Source organism: Pantherophis guttatus, chromosome 1 (genome assembly GCF_059756535.1).
Source record: "Pantherophis guttatus breed Tessera chromosome 1, ASM5975653v1, whole genome shotgun sequence".
Classification (NCBI taxonomy): domain Eukaryota; kingdom Metazoa; phylum Chordata; class Lepidosauria; order Squamata; family Colubridae; genus Pantherophis; species Pantherophis guttatus.
In genome coordinates, this window is record NC_142063.1 from 291,555,807 (window position 1) to 291,575,225 (window position 19,419).

The window sequence follows — 19,419 nt, forward strand, 5'->3', positions numbered from 1 at the left end:
GCAGCTGCAGCACACTGCTGGCTCATATTTAAGTGATTGTCCATCAGACTCCAAGATCCCTCTCACAGTGACTACTATTGAGCAAGGTACCACCTATACTACACATATCATTTGGTTTTCCTTGCCTAAATGTAGAACCTTACTTTTTCACCATTGGATTTCATTTTGTTAGATAGCTATTTTTCTAATATTGTGCAATTAACCCTTGTCATGGAGACAGAACCCCCCATTTCATTTGTTCAGGTAGAGCATAAAGAATGACTGTTTGGATCTTAGCCATCCAAAAGATGCTCAAGACAAGATTCCTTAAAAATACAAAGAACAAAAAGCTGGGCGTTTTCAAAAGATACCACTGAATATTTTCTGCATCTTGGCGTTCCCATGAGAAAAATAAATCAAAATTGAAAAAAATGTGCCTGAATCCATCATACTCATAACTCAGTTAAATCATTGTCCTATCATCTGTCGTCCTCCCCGCCGCCCCCCACAATTGCCTGCAGGAATCCAGCTGTCATACCTGGTGCTCTAGAACCAAGCAGGCTTCCAGTTTGTACACTAAGATGCTTCATCCACAATAATTCTCAAGATAGATGAGTTTTATTTACTGGGTAAGTAAAGAGCCAGAGCAATGGTTAGTACCAGCTTCTTGCTTAATACCCAACTCATCAGCAGTCACATCCATCCTGTCCCCTTCTCCACTAGACAGTTTACCCAGATGCCGCAGCAGCATTTTATACTAGAAATCAAATTCCCATTCAGAAGAACAGACTTGGCAAAAGGTGGACATCATTTGAAATCTCTGAAAATGCATTGCCTGATGTAACGATAGGCTGTGTGCAGTCAGGATGGCAGATGGAGTGATTGATCTACAGTGGCATTTGGCATAGAGCAGAGGAAATGTTTGTATGTGGGGGTGCAATTGGATCAGAACAGGCCATTTTTCCTGGGCCAGATACTTTTGTTGGATGATGGGAAACCTATAAGAATAGGATACAATCAATAGGACAAAGTCTGGGAAGCTCAGGATGCCAAGATTTTAGCAGCTGCACAGAAATGAGAAGAAACATCATTATAATAAATGGTGGAAGGATAATCACTTACACTGGGACAAGCATCTTCTCCTTGTTGTCCCACCAAGATATATAAGGTATCATTCTTCTCGAGTGGAAATATTCCCACAACATTCACACCATGTGATCTCATCATACTGTTTTTCCCTTTGCCACCAGCTGCTCCATAGCCTGAGATGCTGCAGGTAAAGGAATAACAAAACAGAAAAAGGCAAAATGTCATAAGAGAAATACAACCAGAATTATTTATTCTGACCACAGAATAACCTAGTACAGATTTTGTTTCCTGGGTTTGTCATTTTCTAAACTTTACATTTGCTTGACAACTAAGTGATACTTCTTTGCTATATCTTGGTCACAGGTTTAAGTAGCCCAGAATCTAAACTCCTTCAAGATGATTAGAAACTGCCAAAGGATTTGCTGAAAACATTGGCTCCCTAGCTCTAAATGGCTCATAAAGTAAGTGTGTGTGTGTGTGTGTGGGGGGGGTATTCTTGGAATCTGATCCGATTATGCTCATGTGTCACTTTCCATAATGCAAGCTATCATTCTTTAATAAGGCAGCAATTGACACATGAGAGGACATGATGGCCATGAGATAGGAGCTCCTGAACAGATGCTAGGAGGAGCAGGAGGCATTGAGCTGATTTTCAGCAGGAAACTGTAATGGCTAATGAGGTGCACTATTCAGCAAGGCAAGCTGGCAGGGCTAATTGGCAGCAATTAGGGGCCATATTTTTCTGTGTAAGAGTAGGTTTTGCATATAAGCAATAAAGTCAGGAACCCAGAGAGACGCTCTTAGTGCCTCATTCACCAGCTGTGAAAGAAGAACAGTTAGCTTCAGGTTACAACTCTACACATTTGTCAAAGCCTATAGCTACAAAGAGGGCATTTGTTCTGCCATCGATAATGCATGGCAAATTTGCACGGCTCCTATAGTGCCAATTATCATCTTGTTGGGATGAATGACAGTAGTTGAAGCAACAAGAATGTATACAATGGTGTTTTTGACAATATCTGGGGATACAAAAATGGGGACTTGTTTTGCAAAAGAAATCCATGCTTGCTGCATTATTATTGTTTTGAGGGACACTAAATCATGGCGTAAGAAGCCAATTGATGGTCTTTTCTATGTCAAAGCAATTTGTTTGACTTGGGGCATGGACTGACTGCTATAGAATTTTTTGGGGGGGAGGGGCTCTGAAAAATGTAGATAAAGAATACTAACAAATTGAGATCTTAACCTTTTTTTCTCTTGGATTGATTGCATATTTTTCCTTGAGTTCTATTTAATTTTCTCTTTCCTATAAAGCACTTACCAGAGCAACACAGAGCAAAAAAAAAAAGCTGTTTAAAAATACATATTAAAAATGTAATTCCATTCTATTGTCACCATTAAATAGCAGGAATAAAATTAGTAACAGAACAGGCTGTGGTACTAAAATTAAAATTAAAAGTTAACAAATCTGGAAATATTAAAAAAAAATCCTATCCTGATGTAAAAAATAAAACAAGAATGGATCCCAGGTGCACAGTATCTTCTTTGGCAATGATGCATTTCAAAAGTGAGGATTTGCTGCTAAGGAACAGCCATCAGGCTCTTCCCTAAAATGATAAGGAGTTGGATCTGAATATATCTAATTTTTACTTTTGTTGTTGCTGACAGAATCAATCATCTGTGCCATGACACTTCACTAATAATCAATCAGCCAAATGACAGAAAAAAGAAATTGAGGTGGGCACCAGTCCCAAGAGAAAGTGCTTAAGCTTGTGAGGACATGAACTGGACATGAATTATTCTGGAAGAGAATATATATTTAAAAAGTAGTATATAAATCTGCAGATGCCAGAAGAATTCTATGGAGCCTTCTTATGATGAGTCTGCCCTCAGAATTAGTTTCCTTTTGGCTCTTCAGGCATCCATGTGGACACTCAATCACAAAAAGTTATACTTAAGAAAAAGTTTAGATTTAGGGGAGAGGGAGGGAGGGAGGGAGGGAGGGAGGGGCAATAGATATAGACAGGCAAAGGGACACATTTTAAACATCACCCAGGAAAACCTGTGAGAAGAAGCAGCTTCAAAACAGAGGTGATGGCTTTCAGCCAGAGAACTCTAATGGTTGTTATAGATGGGTTGCTGGTTTCAGTTTAGAGAAAGACTACTGTAGAGAGTGATTCTAAAATGGATTAGGTATTTCTTGTACCATTGAAAGCTTCCTAGTTTATAAACAGTATTATACCTATAAAGTGACTTAAAGAGGAAGAGAACCAACATGGAACTAGTTTCAGAGGACCCTTGGTAAGGTTGAGGACAATGAAAGAGAAGATCAGACTCTTTACTTGTCAGAAGTCACCAGCTAGATGAAGGCATATTGTGAGTTTGCCTGACTAAAAAAGGAAACATTGCCCCAAACTAAGAAGGAAACCATTATAATTAAGGAACCCCATGGAGCTCAAGTCCCTTCACAATACTGAAAATCATAATGTTCCTGCAGTTGGTGTTGATGTCTACTCATCTCCCCGTAGTTCAGTTAGAGATGAAAATCTCTATCAGCAATGAGAACTACTCCATTGTTTTTAGACAGACATAGATTATATCATAAGGGCAATGCATGCATGCTGTGATGGTGGACGGCACCAATGATTTCTTCAGTCCAAAATACATCACAATGCACATGACCCACAGCTGATTATATTATTTTGCATGTCAGGTAGAAAAACTTCCAAGCATTTTGCTTCCAACAATGGCCTTGAAAACAATGCTTTTCTGCCCTTTCTTAACACTTTTAATCAGTCTTACTCTGGTTTAAGAAATGAAATGAAAGATGTGATTGAGCTGGAAACTGGGGAAAATGTCTCTTGTTTGCAAGGAGTCATTGGCAATGGGCTTTTCTTGGCCCAAACCACACACCACACCACACCACACCACACCACACCAAAACACTAAACCCCTAAATGGTTGTAGTTAAGAAAATAACTTTGTAGAAATTAAATCTGCTTTCATTCCATGGCAATAATAGAATAAAGAAAAATCAAGGAGTAGGCAGCAAGTACAAATGCCTACTGAAATGCATCTCTCTCTCTCTCTCCCCTCTCTCCCCCCCCTCTCTCACACAAACCCCTTTGAAAATGTTAATATCACAAGTAGCCTATAAGTATAGCATGTATCTGGGGAATTTCTGGGAATTGAAGGCCACATATCTTAAAGTTGGCAAGGTTGAGAAACACTATTGTAGGAATGGATTAATTGGTGTTCAAAAGCATGGTGCTTATTGCCAGTAGATAAATCAAGTATCAGACTTTTCTATCAGACTAGATTCTATATGGAATCTAACTGAGCTCATTCTACTTAAAGATATACTAGACTCTTAAACTTAGAGGAAACCACCAATAAAATGCTCCACATGGACAATTTATTTCATATTCATTTAATTGTTCACTTTTTTTGCTCCTTTGTAAGGGATGCCCCCCCTTTTAAAAAAGCTCATTCATTTCGTCATATTTTAGCCAAAAATGAAATTCATCCTTTTCTCCAATGTCATACCCCACACCCCATCATGTCTTGATGTATTTTAAGGCCCGAAGAGCTTCAGCTGATATCATGCAAGGAACCAGGGTTAGCAATACTGAAGATCTAACAACAGAAACAGTATAAGTTGCTAGGGAAATTGACCCAAAGGAATGTTCTGATCAACTCAGCTAAGCCAATTGCAGTAATTTCTCTTAGCTAGAGATCTCAATCAAAGGAAAGTGCTTCCATGATATCCTAAATAAGCGTCTATGTCTGGTATTGTGCAACAGGCTAAAATATCTTGCAATATAGAGAACAAAACTTACAAGTCATCAATATAGTGTCTAGCTTTTTTAATGGGATGTTGTACATTTTGTCTTTCATGTTTTAATGCTTTAATTCTGCTTATTTTAGAGACATGTTGAGTCAAAACAATCTACTTGCTAGTGTATTAAAGAATACAATCAGCCTTGGGATACTATTAAATGTTGTTTCTTCCCACAGCATTAACATTAAATAAATGAGACCTCTGTACATATAATTTACTCTTCTCTTTTACATCAGGGCAATATTTTATATATACTCATACTACATGCCAACCTTGAAAAATTCTTCCCACCTGTTCTCCCACAGGCAAGTCATTCTTTTCTAAATGGCTGAATGAAACATTATTAGGTTTTTTTTTTCATTAGCAGCAATTTCCCTAAAAATGGGCAGGTGAGCAGATTTGGGTACTTTTTCAACTCAATTTCACCAAGTCGTGTCTCAGCTGTTTAAACTACTATGGGCTAATTTGGGCACTGCAGGGAGCTTTATCTATGATCTATCCATCCATCCATCCATCCTATCATAGAATATGCAGAAATAGCCCTTCAGAATAATCAGGAAGATGGAAGGTTTTCATCAAAATGACAAAAGCAAAATCATAGGAATTTCCAATGAATAGAGCAATTCTTTAGAACCTCTCTGGATAAGAAGAGGATTAAACGTCACCCATGTGTACTCTAGACAATTGCTCTTCATGAGAAGACCACAAGACATTTTGAATGCTGGGAAATGAAATAATCAGCCATCTTCCTCGTAAATATGGCAGCATCTTTAAATGACAATTCATTTGCATGCCTTACTTTCTAATCATTTCTAAAATTACCTACCATCAACTTAAAGCTATTAGAGTCTTTTGAAATAACATATTGGAAAAGTCTTTATCAGGTAAGTTTATTTTCAACTCTGAACAAAAGAAAAATTAAATATAGGCTTAAGAAAAAGAATTTGAAATAAATAGCAAATAACTAAGTAGCATTTTGATCTAAGAAAGTTATATATGGATTAATGGTCCAGATAAATATGGAACATTGATTTTTATTATCAGATTTTGGAATTAACTATTAAAAAATAAACAATTTCTATTGAGATTTATTTTGGCTATCCAAGGTCAGTACAAAGATAAGTGATAATATTAGAAATTGGATGCTAGAGGTTCTAAGCAGAAAACAAAATACAAACCTATTTTTGATATCAGTTAATACTGTGATTTAAAAAATAACACAACAATATTTGATTGAAACTTAAGACTGTTAAGGAATATAAAGTTATTTTAGTTAATCAAAATTAAAGGCATTTTCTGCAAAGGCATAATAATCCTTTATTTTGACATAAAAATGGAAAAGTTAATGTTTTAAGGAATTGCTTATAAATAAGGGATGTATACAGGATGAAAAGATATTTGTTTGTAACCTGTTAGGGTATGAAGAGTTATTACCTGTGTTTTCCCCAAAATAAGACCCGATCTAATTTTTTTGTGCCTCCAAAAGAGGCATTAGGTCTTATTTTCAGGAGAAGTCTTTTCCACTGTTTCATCTCACAGTGGTGGTACCAACAGCCCTCTCTAGTAGGAGCCCATGTGGCCACTGCCAACCCACTTCTTCTGCGGGCAATTGTCACCACTTGCGTGCAGCACTCCCAGCCTCTGTTTTACCATCCGAGGCCTTTCCTGATGGCAAAATGGAGGCTGGGCCGGTGCTGCACACATCAATCTGGAGCTCATTTCTTAGCTGCAGGGTGAAACGGAGGCTGGGGGGCAACATGCGCAAGTGTGGCAAGCGGCCATAGAAGAAGTGGGCCAGCAAGGCGAGGCAGGTGTCGGGGAGTGGGAGGCCTAGGTGCAACTATCCTAAGGTAAGAGGGTGTGGGGCATGTGGGGCAGCTCTACCCCCCCCATCTCTGCCCTAGCTTGATTTTTACCCATGCGCCTCACTCCACCTTATGCAACCAGTTGCAATGGAGTGGGTGGGAACTTAACAAGGGCTTATTTTGGGGGTAGGGCTTATATTGGGAGCAACCTAAGTCATCAACTGTTGTGAAATAATGAATCTGACAATTCCCCTGCCCCATAAATACACATATAGAAAAGGAGAAAATTACAGAAAACTACAAAGATATTACAAAAGAAAACCTTGGAGAGTTCTCAATGAGTTGTTGCAAGATTTTGATCATTTCCTAACTCCTTGCACTGGATTACACCATAAGCTTTTAATATTTATTTAATTATAATGGGATGAAAAAGATTTCTTGGAATTGCCAGAAGTGTTATGGTATCCTTGGATACTGTTCTACCACTCCCATAAGACTAGATGTTTCATATTTAACTGCACAATTCTCTCCTTAAACTATGATAGAAGGTTTACTGCTCTACTCATACTACAGCACGGATGTGAGAGTTCCTTATGCCATTTCATACCTGCTATAATTGTAAATGCTAATCACAGCTCTTAGACATGGGCTCATCTGCACAACAGGCTAATTAAGCTCTTTTAAATGGAACTGGCCAAGGATAAAATCTAGGGTCATTAGTTCACCCTACATTTTTCAGGAGTAAGGGTTTTTTCTTTCTTTCTAGTCCCTGAAATAATTGATAAAGTCCAGTTCTGCCCTTTGAAGGCAATGGGGAAATTTCTTAGTCTCTTCATTTTTTCACGTTTCAAGGCTTAGCAAAGTTGAGGGAAAATAGATCAAGCTCTGCAGATTTTAGAGATCAAGTTCTGCAGATTTTCTGCCAGCTGCCAGCTCATTTTTTTAACATAGTAACTATTGTAAGAAACAAATAAATTATGATTGAGTACCTTTCAGTTTTCTTTCCTCTTGTCTTTCCATATCATTTTTTAAATATATACTGTATACCGGTGTATATATATAGCAGTCTTAGAGTAGCAACTGTCTTGCTCATATTATTCTGTAAATCAGTCTGGGAACATTTTAGGGCTGAAGAATAGGATATCAATGTTTCAATGAATAAGTAAAAGAAAGCTCACCTGTATATATTGTCTGCAGGAACTCTCCATATCTGTACACCAGGAAAATGTTCCTCTGTTCCTACCAGTACACTGAAATTAGAGATCCTATAGGCATCATTGCACTGGGTCTGAGTAGGCCCTTGTGATCCAGTGGCACCACAGGTATTAAACACCCAATTATCTGAAAGAGACACGTGCAAGTATATCCTCAGTATTAAATAGGTGGCAGTTAATATCCTCAACTGCATGCCAACAAACGAAGAATCTATATGACCCTCTTTAAAGAAATAAACTTCACATTCAATTGTTCCAATATGCCATGTACTCTTATTGGTTAACAAAGAATCCCCCCTCTCTTGCAAAGCACAAGCAGAATAGATCTGCTGGTAGGAGCAAACTTGGGGGAACCTTGAGATTTGAAGGAGAAAAAAAAATTGTAGGAAAGAAACGAAAATGAGAGATAATCCCAAAGGAACTCAATAAGGTCTGAGTATCTTCAATAGATATAGAGTAGAAAAAAAAACACAGAGAGAAAACTGAAGGAAAACGGAATGGAGTAGAGGTATACAACAGACTCAATTCTAATATAGCTTAAGCCAACCCTTCATAACGCAAGAATCATCCCTTAATGCTCTCCAGTTAATGTAAAATCTACAGATAACAAATTATTAGCCCCTAATTTACACTGATGGAGAAAAATGATACCATGAAGCAATTAAAACTTAATTGCAATTGCTTTTAGCTATATTTGTGTGATTTGGGTTCCCCCTCCATTGTGACTCGCATTTTAATTTTTTAAAGTTCAGCTGAATGCTTGAAAATGGCTTGAGAATGTCCTTTTTTCTCCCAGACTTTCACGTGTTCAGGTGCAAATTCTGAAAAGGAATTATAATTGTATTTATTTGAATGCAAATGCAGCGTTCCCTGTGATCTGAGCCCCAATAAAGCAGGTTTCCTGATTGTGGGGGAAGTGGCATTTACATTCAAGTAAGAACAGTTCCATGTCAGATCTCCAAAGCCCAAAGAATGATTGGTGGGCGCAGTATACAGATTTCCAACACCTGAAGAGGCCTTTAAAGTGTTCATTCCAAATTAAATTCAGTAGAATTTACTTTCAGAAAACCTGAATTTAGGACTGGACTGTGCTTTATTGAGGGTTTTTGTATTACTTTGATAGTGTTATACTATTTTATTGATTTTGCTATTCTCTTAAACATAATAAAAGGGTATGATAAAAAAACTCCAAAATCAAGGATGAGAAATGCACAACTTGAAAAAGAACTGCACATCTTTTTCAGTCCACAGAGCCTATACCAATGGATATATCAAATTTTACATGCCACACTTAAACAAATATACATGAAAGAATAATGGACAAAATGGGTGCCCTAAATTTTTCAGGAACTTAAACCACAATGAAAATTATGTGATAACTATATGTTTATTATTTTGCCCTTCTTGGAGAACTGATATAATGGTAATAAATTAACCACTTTTAGAAAGAGTATCTTAATGTGAAGGCTTGGAACTTTCTTGTCTACACATCTGCTTCCAGAAATGGGAAATAAAGCCCATGAGACAGAAAAATGAGAAGAATTTGTAACTTTTAGAATTCCATTCTTAGGCTGAGATTTTTATTGCACTGAGATAGGCCTGTCCTATACAGTGACTCATTATGATATACCAGTGAAATAATTTTAGCACATTCAAGATGGAACCAATGGATCTTAGAAGCTCCTACAATGACAGTACATGCTCTATATATTCTAATTATTGCATCCTCTGTGCTTTTCTTAACATTGAATCCATTCTTTTATCCAACAAAACTAAACTGTCCGTATTTTGAAGATCCAGAAGCCAGGATTTCATGACTCTGATGCCATGGGGCAGTGTTAATATGGTGATTAATAATTTCTCAAATAAGTGTTAGAGCTGAAGGGGACAATTTGTCATATACTTTCTATGTGATAGCCTTATGCTGTGGCAAGATTGTTTATAGCATCAGGCTATAAAGGATGTAATCCTGATCTGTAATATAAATGAAGCTTTGCATTACCTTCAGTGAGATGTCAAAGGCACTCCTGATGTTCCTAGTTTCATAATGCCTCAAGAGAAAGAATGAGAAACCATGTGGAAGAATCCAAGATTTTCATATTAATGGAGTAAAGATTCTGAAGTAGAATGCAAGCTACATTTCCTACTTGAACCTTTCCCTAGCCAACTTAATCTTTTTTGGAAAGTATTGCACTCTCACAGAAATTGATGTTCCTCTGTTTAACTGCAAATCAGAAAAACAGAGGGATATCCTGCCAGCAATCTCAAAGTCTTAACACTTTTCTGTCCCAGTAGGTTTGGACCAGCTGTAACAGAGCATATGTTAAATAAAATGAGCAAGCAAAAGTTTATATCAGGAATATTAAGAAACAGTTGCGTTATCTCTGGTGAAAAATTAAACATGTTCCCTCAAGTGGTAGCAAGTGACCTTGAAAAAAGATTTTTTTTAAGAAAAGAGAAAAATCATACAGCAAGAGAGAAGATTAAACAAGAAAAATTGAACTGTGAAGATTTATCCCCATGTCTCATTAAGAAATAAGGACAGTTTAATTGTTGTTTAATGAGTTTCCTATATCATGAGCTTATCCTTTACATTCTAAGTCTGACATTGCTTAATTCTTTACATTTTTTCTGACACTGCTAATTGGTGCCCAAACATAAAGTAAGAATGTGCTAAAAGATGCGTGACACTATTTCGTATTCACAAACCTGTACTCCTAAATATTCGTGACCTTCAAGCCTGAAAGAACTTGCAACACTTTTTATGCCAGACATATCATTAAGACAGTTAATCAGACATAAATAATATAATGTATATAAAAAAGTTAGACTATATCCAATTATTCGTACTAATTATTTCGAACTACTAGTAGTGGTCATTGCTTGATGTAAATAGCAACCATTAGACAGTACTGGGCCATTGACAAAAATATTATAAGAAATTATAAGATAATTTCTATCTTTTTTGTGCTGTTACAAAATCACCTAATAATGATGCCAAAGAAATATTTCTTCTTCTGTTAATAATTTTATTGAATCCTTTATTGAAAAACAATTCTGGAGAAGCATTGCTTCATAATGCCTTCAGTATTATTTCAAACTGAATTTCTTATTTTTCTTTCTTATTCTTATGTTTAATGTTGGCTCAAATATCCACCTTATTCTGAACAGGACCTGTGGCCACAAGATGTTGGTCAGATGACAATTTTGTGAGGGTGTCTTATCTACCTCTAAGGACCACTATCATCCCCATATTCTATCTTTAAAAATTACTTTTCATACTTGTTTTTGTAGATTTGTATTCAAGTATCTTCAACAGGGGGTCGGGAAGTAATATCCAGCAGGGGCTGTGGTATAATTCAAACACATCTAAATTTTCTTTTCTTTTTGAAATGCTAAATAGGATCCACCTATATGAAGAGGCTGATAGGCCCCTGACTCCCTCAATCCAGTTTTGCCCTCTCTTGGCAGACAGCAGCTTCTCAGTACTTAAGATGTCCTTACTATCCGAGATCCTGGGAAGAACATCTGGAGCCTTTCCCTCATAAAATATGTATTCTTTTACCTTGCCTTGTGAAACATCTCCAAGAATATGCCAATGTAGATACTGACCAGTATAAAGAATTAGAGACTTGGTGGGAACAGGGCCAGTCCTACATTGGGCAAAGGAAAACAAATAGCCTCAGGAGCTAACAACATCAGACTTTTATTGTAACTTTCATTTTATATGCTATACTGTACTTAGCCTAGGTAAATGTGGTAATCGAGCAGTTGGAAAATAAAAATACATCCAAATTAAAACTGAAATAGATTACCATTTCTCTTTTCCAGTTTTGGAAAGGTATGTGCCCCATCCCCATACATAACTATTAATATGTATATGAAATTTATATCTTAGTCTGAATACAAGTATGAAGGAAAGGCTTATGCCACAGATTGATTTAATTCACTTTCCCTCTACCAAGAAATTTACATAGAACCCACACTGATCTAAAAGCTTTATTAAATGTAGCATTTGCCTGAAGCTTTAAGCATATCAAACATCCAATGCTTCTTTAAACACAGCCTATGATACTTTGGAAAAGGAAGAAGTCATTTCCAGTAAAAATCAATATTTCTCTTTTGTGTATTATTGATTTTTTTTTCACTCGTCCCTCCAAGAACCGAGGAAAAGAAATTTGCAGGGTGTCACGCACAAGTCATTAAAACATCATACAGAATAGTTTCTATAGGTTGCTACATGTTTGGGGGTAATTCTCAGCACAGCTTTTGATCTCCATAGATGAAAGAAGCCATGGTGAAATGGAACCCCTTTAACAAGAGACTCTGGTGTAGCATTTTCCATCTGCAGACAACATAATGCTGTTCTGCATTGCATTGGCAAATGAATGTGTTTCCCTTTGTTCTGTATTGAAGAACAGAGAGATACATCAATTGGATAATCCTGTTATCTGAAGCATGCCTGCAAATTGTAAAATCCAGCTAAATTTAAGCCAAGTTGCTGGATATATAATCAATTGCTCAACTGTTCAGAAGAAATACTGATATAGCAAAGGGAGCGGGGTTGTCTTGAAGTTAAGCATAATTCTGAAAAATCCAGGTGCAAATTAGCCTCCAACAAAAATACAGTTCAAGTAAGGATTTTCTTCTGTCACTTTGTTTGGATCTGTTGCTCTTTTTATGGCTTCAGGCATGATTTGTATATATGATTCCTGCTATATAAGATGATATTTTTTTATTCATTTATTTTACCCTAAGCAGTCATAGAACATTATTTGTCCACTGGGCAAAAAGTTTGCATATTATCTCATGATATCTACACGCAAACACACTATCTCACTACAGGCCTTGGCAGCATGAAAAAAAAGACAAATTATTTGGATTATTTGTATCATCTGTTGAACAGAAAGCTGAAGAGCTGAATAGAACTTAGCCCAGCATTTCAGTGGTTTGCCCCCTATAATCAGCCCTGGCAACATGTACTTTTTAAAGGGATTAAAGCTGATGCAATTTATTACTTAGAAATGGTAGATTTCAGCCAAAGAAATATTGCAGCCAGCTAAACTATATTCATTCCACCTCTGCAAAGTCCTCAGTGGATTGTGATGTCAGGAGACTTCTAGGTGATGAGCTTTTCTATCATCCAAGTCATCCAATCTCACAATTAAAACAATTTTCTGATATTTGAGGATGTAAGAGTCCATTGAAACAAGCATTTTCACTCGCTTTCATGTTTACAGCAACTGATAAAATATATCACACTTTATCCTTCCTTGTTAATATTGAGCACAAAAAAAAAGTCTCATTTTGGGTTCATTTGCTGTACAAAGTCTATTTTATCTTGCACAAAAACTCAAATTCTTCCTTTTTATTGCTGAAAACCTCCTTGTATGTCCACTATAGCAGCATATCTTCTGACACCACAATTTTGTATAGAGCCCCTTTATGTAATGATGCCAACGCAGGCATGATGGAATAATTATAGAACAAAGCATTGCCTCCCATGAAACTGAAAATCATGGTATGTAAGAGGATCTTATTTTCAACAGAGGGATAGTTTCAAGATCACATAAAGTGATTGTACCACTTTATGCTGTACCGGTGAGACCTCACTTAGAATACTGTGTCCAATTCTGTTTACCACAATACAAAAAGAAAAAAGAAAAATTGAGACCCTAGAAAGAGTTCAGAGAAAAACAACAAAAATAATAATGGGTCTAGAGGTTAAACTATATGATGAATGACTGAGGGAACTAGTAAGTCTATTCTAAGAAAGAGAAAGGTTAGGGGAGATATGATAGCATTCTTCCAATATTTGAGGGACTCCAAAGCACCTGAGGAACAAGGACAAGAAATAACAGATGGAAGATTATTAAAGAGAGATCCAACCTAGAACTAAGAAGAAATTTCCTGACAGTGAGAACAATTAATTAGTGGAATGGCTTGCCTCCAAAAGTTGTAAGTGCTCCATCACTGGAAGTTCAAGAAGAGACTGAAACAGCCATTTATCTGGAATGGTATAGGATCTCCAACTATGTGCAGGGGGTTGGACTAGAAAACCTTCAAGGTCCCTTCCAGCACTATTATTCTATGTTCTGTGTTTTCTACTTTTGCGAAGTAAGAAAGATCAAGTGCTATTTTTTTTTTGTTATGGTCCCAATTCTCAGAAATTAGATTTATCCCATGTTTAACAACATTCCAGAGGACAGTAAAAACCGAACTCATCTGAAACACAATTGGAAACTAATTACTCACATCAATAATTGTTATTGCAATTGTTGTTTTATTATTTTTGCTGGATTAGATGACAATGCTTCCATCAAGATTATTAGGATTAGGCCATTTATAATTATAAATTATTCAACGTATACCATAGATATTTTAACTTGTAACTGTATTATTGTTGATGTTTTAACTGTTGGTTTTTTATAAATATCAAGAAATTTCAGATAATCAGCTTTATACAAATGGAATTGATAAATATATGTATTCATGCATGTCTGCAAGAGAAAAAATACTCTTTCCCATGAAGTGGCTTAAAATTAATTTCAATTTCAGGTAGATGTTAAAATGATTTGTCCCTTGAAATCAATATCATAATTTACATCACTTATAGGCTTTAAGAATTAACACTGCACCCTAAATTTCTTAACCAGCTTCACATGATTTATATTGTAGATATCACCAAACATCTGGAAGAAATATGTCCTGGAATTAAAGAAAGCCCAGGAACATGTTGCTGATGAAAAGCAGCTGGTTAACAACTCCCCTCTCACCTCAACATATTGAAAAAGCAAGTAGCCAAGAATCAAAGTTACAAGATATTGCAATAGCAGTCCCCACTTGGAATCTATTCATGTAATTCTCAGCTGTCAAAAAGTCACTTGCAGAGACTTAAGAGAGGCAATGTAAAAGCACAATTATATGTATTGGAACAAATCAAGTTGTACCCAGCCCAGCCATTGATCAGGAATCTAATAATTCTAACGACAGCCTTGAGAGAACCTATGTGCAGTTGGCAGTGTTACCTCAGCAGGCCTTCAGGGACATGGAAATTTCCGCAGGAAACACCCAATATCCCTGAGGTACCACCCAATATCCTTGGAATGCCATCAAGGGAGGTGGTTGACTATTTCTGTGCTTCTTTATCTTATCTATAGAGTGCCGGCTTCTCTGTATAATGAAGTAAACAACTTAGCAAGCATATACATATACGTGTCACAGTTATGTGACAGTTTAGGGTTCCCTCCTACTTTGAGGGGCCCATCTTTATTTAGCTGAAAAAAATGTGTACCACTTATTGAGGCAAATATCTGGACTCTGTCTTTATTTCTACCAAGCCACACCTGAGACCAGCAAAACCCAACTGCCTCCCATAGGGCTTATCAGATTCTTTAACAAAAGTAGTAAGCCAAACTTTAAAGCAGTGCCTGACCCATATGGTGACCCACAACAGCACCCCCCCTACCAGATTGCCTCTCAGCATCAGGACTTCCATGGAGCTATCAGAGTTAACGATAACTATCTGGCACTCCTGCTCAACATCTACCATAACTTGCAAAATAGAGCATGGTTAATGTACAGAGTTGCTTAAACAACTGTAAGTATTTTAAGATTAATTTTAGAAAACTTAATCTGACCTACAGGGAGAAACAACATATATTCAGCGGGAGTAGAAAGTAATTTCGCTGCTCAAAAATGTGAGCGTGCTACTATAAGGAGAACAGCAACAGGCATCTTAACTGTGCTTCATAGGTCTAAGTACATTAACATAAGTACTTCTGAGTCAACAGTTAATTAAGGAGATTTATTCAAGGAAAGCTTTTATTAAGATTAGAAAATGCATTACGTAATTACATATTGCTTGAACCTAATATTACCTGGCAAAAATCATTCTCTAACAGACTTTCCCCATCCCAGGAAAAAACATAATATAACTTTGAAACATTATTACTTAGTATACTACTTAGTATAGAAAAGTACAAGTACTTTTCTTGGTGGCATAAACTTTCTTAAACACATGATACCTTTTTTCCAATACAGTAGCCAAAAGATACTAATCTGATCCAGCCTCTTCCTATTAACATTCAAACTGGATGATCTCACACTTATTGGTCTCAACTTGAAATGGGCAGCCCATAAAAAAGGCATCAGATCAGGGGTGAAATCCAGCAGGTTCTTACAGGTTCTGGAAAACCGGTAGTGGAAATTTTGAGTAGTTCTGAGAACCGGCAATACCACCTCTGGCTGGCCCCAGAGTGGGCTGGGAATGGAGATTTTGCAATATCCTTCCCCCAGGAGTGGAGAGGGAATGGGGATTTTGCAGTATCCTTCCCCTGGAGTGGAGTGGGAATGGAGGTTTTGCAGTATCCTTCCCCTGCCACACCCACCAAGCCACACCATGCCCACCAAGCCACACCACAGAACCAGTAGTAAAAAAATTTGGATTTTCCCACTGCATCAGATTATATATACATCTCTCCCTGGAAACGCAGGGGGAGATGAATTTAACATCATCACAAATGGCAAACCAAGAATTTGTGCTCAGTGAACTTCCAGGGTCTATGTGGAATGTGAGAGCGGTTGAAGGCCAAGGTTGCAGGAAAAAGGAAAAAGAAAGATTGTGTGTGTTGAGTCAGATGTGCTCTACTTCAGCTTCTACCAATGTATAATACAGCCATGTGCAGATCACACGGGGGATGAGTAGGATATGAAGATGCTTTAGATGTACCTGTAAAACTCCACCTAGCTTTTTTAATGAATTTAGGAAATGTAAGAAAATTTTAGCTGAGCATATTTTGTTATATTAATGCCTTCGCACATAAACCAATATTTAGGAAAGGAGGTTTTATACTTTATTCCCAACCTCAATCCCAGTAAAGTGCTGAGAAGTAATAAATAAATAATTGTAGGTCTATGCAATTAAATTACTTATTATTTGTTTTCTATGTGTATTTTCTTAATTCCAATTTTGTTGCTAGAGACGTCATAATAATAAAAAGACGTGCCATTTAATTCCTGGAAAAAAGGATGAACATTGTGTCCCAGACAAATAGCTAGACAAAATATATTCCAATAATTTACAACAACCGTCTAACACAGTAAAGAAGGAAACTTTTCATTTGTGTTGTTCCTGGTTAATGGCATCTCTGTGTGCAATGGAGTGGGACCTAGCACATTAACTTTTTTCCTCAATAAGTTGGAAAAAGGTTAATGATGGAAGGAAACACGGAAGATGGCCTTCAAGCTTGCGATGGATCTGCAGGAAGGCTGAAGATATCTATATCTATATAATATATTGTTACACAGCAATAAATACTCAAATGGAGAGACTGGGAAGAAACACAATAACGAAGAATATAATGGGTCTTTCTGCTCTGTGGAAATTAAATGGTTTTGTTAGTTGAGCAAAAGAAGACCAAAGGCAGTGAAGGAAATTGCAGAGAAGTTAAATGAGTCATGTATGTCAACCCTCATTGCACAGGATATTAGAAACATCCACACCCCAGACCTTGGTGGTGGTGGGGGAATGTAATCTGAAGAATTCTTAATTTGCAAGTTGGGTGGCCATGAACAATGATTAAATAAAGAACTGACCTCTGTTAATTAGAAGTGAGAAAGACCATTTGAGCCGACAAATAGAAAAAGCAAAAGCGAAGAGGCACAGGAGTGAAGGCACGGGAGCATGCCAGTCAAACAGAGGCAGTGAACTGTCTGGTTGTGTTTTTTATTTCTTTGTGATGTATATTTTGCTTATCTGCTGGGAAGGCACTCACTATTTTAAACTAATGCCATTTTGATCTGTGCTGTTGAATCAAAGGAGCTGTGCTAATTGCTTTCAAGAGTGTTTTTGCTCTTCCTTTTTCCACTGTGCTGTTCTCTCCTCTGATTCCTCTGTAACCTGGCTCTAATTTCTCATCCAGCCGCCGCCGCCTCTCCCCTCCCTCCCTTTTCTTTCTTACTTGTATATAGCTGCCAATCTTATGTTGAACTCTGGGCAGCTTCCAGTCAACAATTAAAACATTAGTTGAAAAAAAAAAGTAAAACATAAAACTGTTAAAACCATTAATGCTGAAAACATGGCATTGAAGTTAAACTTCCAAACTCCTCATTAAATCCTCTTATCTGCTTCATCCCATTCCAGTGTTTAGGGCAGGGGTCTCCAAACTTGCCAGCAAAGCAAAGCTGGCTGAGGAATTCTGGGAATTGAAGTCCACAAGTATTTAAGTTGCCAAGTTTGGAGACTCCTGGTTTAGGGGAAAAGCCAGGACTTAAGTGCTTTATGGAAGACTAGGAGGGTAGAGGTAAATTTCAAAGGAAAGGATCATAGGACTTCATAGGACAGGGGCTTCCTAGGTCCTGTGAGATGGCAATGTTCAAGTGAAACATTACAAAGGAACATTCCCACCCTATCTGATCTGGTAGGATGGGTAGCTGTCCTTAGGGAGAGGCAATCCCTCAGATAATTTGACCCTGTTCCTTATAGAGCTTTAAAGGTAATAATCAGTGCCTTGAATTGCACCTGGAATGAAACTAGGAGGCAGTGCAGCTTGCACAGCAGAGTGTTTTATGGGTAAACCTAGGGGTACCCATCACTGTGCATGCTCCTGCATTCTGGACAGTTATAGCTTCCAAGTGGTCTTCAAGGACAACTCCATTGCACCTTTGCAGTAATCCTAATGGGAAATGATCAAAGCATGAGGGACTGTGTGCAAGGCTTCCTGGTTCGAGACAGAGCTCAACTGCTGCTTCAGATTAATTTGTGCAAAGCCCCTGCCCCCCTGCCATGGCTGCCCCCTGTTCCTCAAAGCAGGATCCAAGGATCCAGGAGAACCGCCCAAACTGTACACTAACTTTGTCCATGGAAGTGCTACCTCATCTGGGCCTGGAGGGGGTAACAACCCATAGCACTCTATCTTGCCAGGATTGAGTTGGGGCTGAGATATGTCCATGATAGAGGCCTGATGGCAGTCTCCCCCAAACCAAGATCATGATGCTACCTGGAGGCAAAAATCAGAGCTAATGTGTGACCCTGTGTGAGTAGAGTCATGGACAAGTTGGCCAGATCCATGGCTGCCATGGTGTCCCTGAATTCCCATACTACCTCAGAGCCCAGACTGAGAGGAAAGGCAGCAACCCCAGAATCATAAAACTGGCAAACTTCACTGCCAGTCCACACAGAGTCCAGGAGCATGGACAGTGATGCTTTTACACTACTGGAAGGAAGGTAAGTGAGTAATCATCTCCATTGTTCCCGATGGCCCAACCTCACAAAAAGGGTCTCACATCTCCGCAATGTCTGAGACAGAGCCCCCAGTGGCCACTAGAGACTCCCAAAAGACAACAGCCACTCCCCCATCCCTGCCATGGAGTTGGAATTGGGCCACACATGAAACCCCAAAGGGCACATTTCAGAGAGGGGAACACTCCCCCCCCATTGCCCAAACAGGTTTCAATGATACAGGCCAGGTCAGTATTCTTATCTACAATT

At 37.8% G+C, this 19,419-nt stretch overlaps 1 protein-coding gene across 1 annotated transcript in view; it reads right to left on the reverse strand.

Moving 5' to 3' along the window:
* The window catches only part of ALK (ALK receptor tyrosine kinase), a 641,419-nt gene that overhangs the window by 57,974 nt on the left and 564,026 nt on the right, over positions 1–19,419 (reverse strand). The window contains exons 12-13 of the mRNA XM_087883123.1: positions 7,893–8,055; positions 1,102–1,249 (exon numbers count right to left, since the gene is read on the reverse strand). Coding sequence (XP_087739249.1) covers positions 1,102–1,249; positions 7,893–8,055 — 311 coding nt within the window. The remainder of the gene's footprint in view (positions 1–1,101; positions 1,250–7,892; positions 8,056–19,419) is intronic.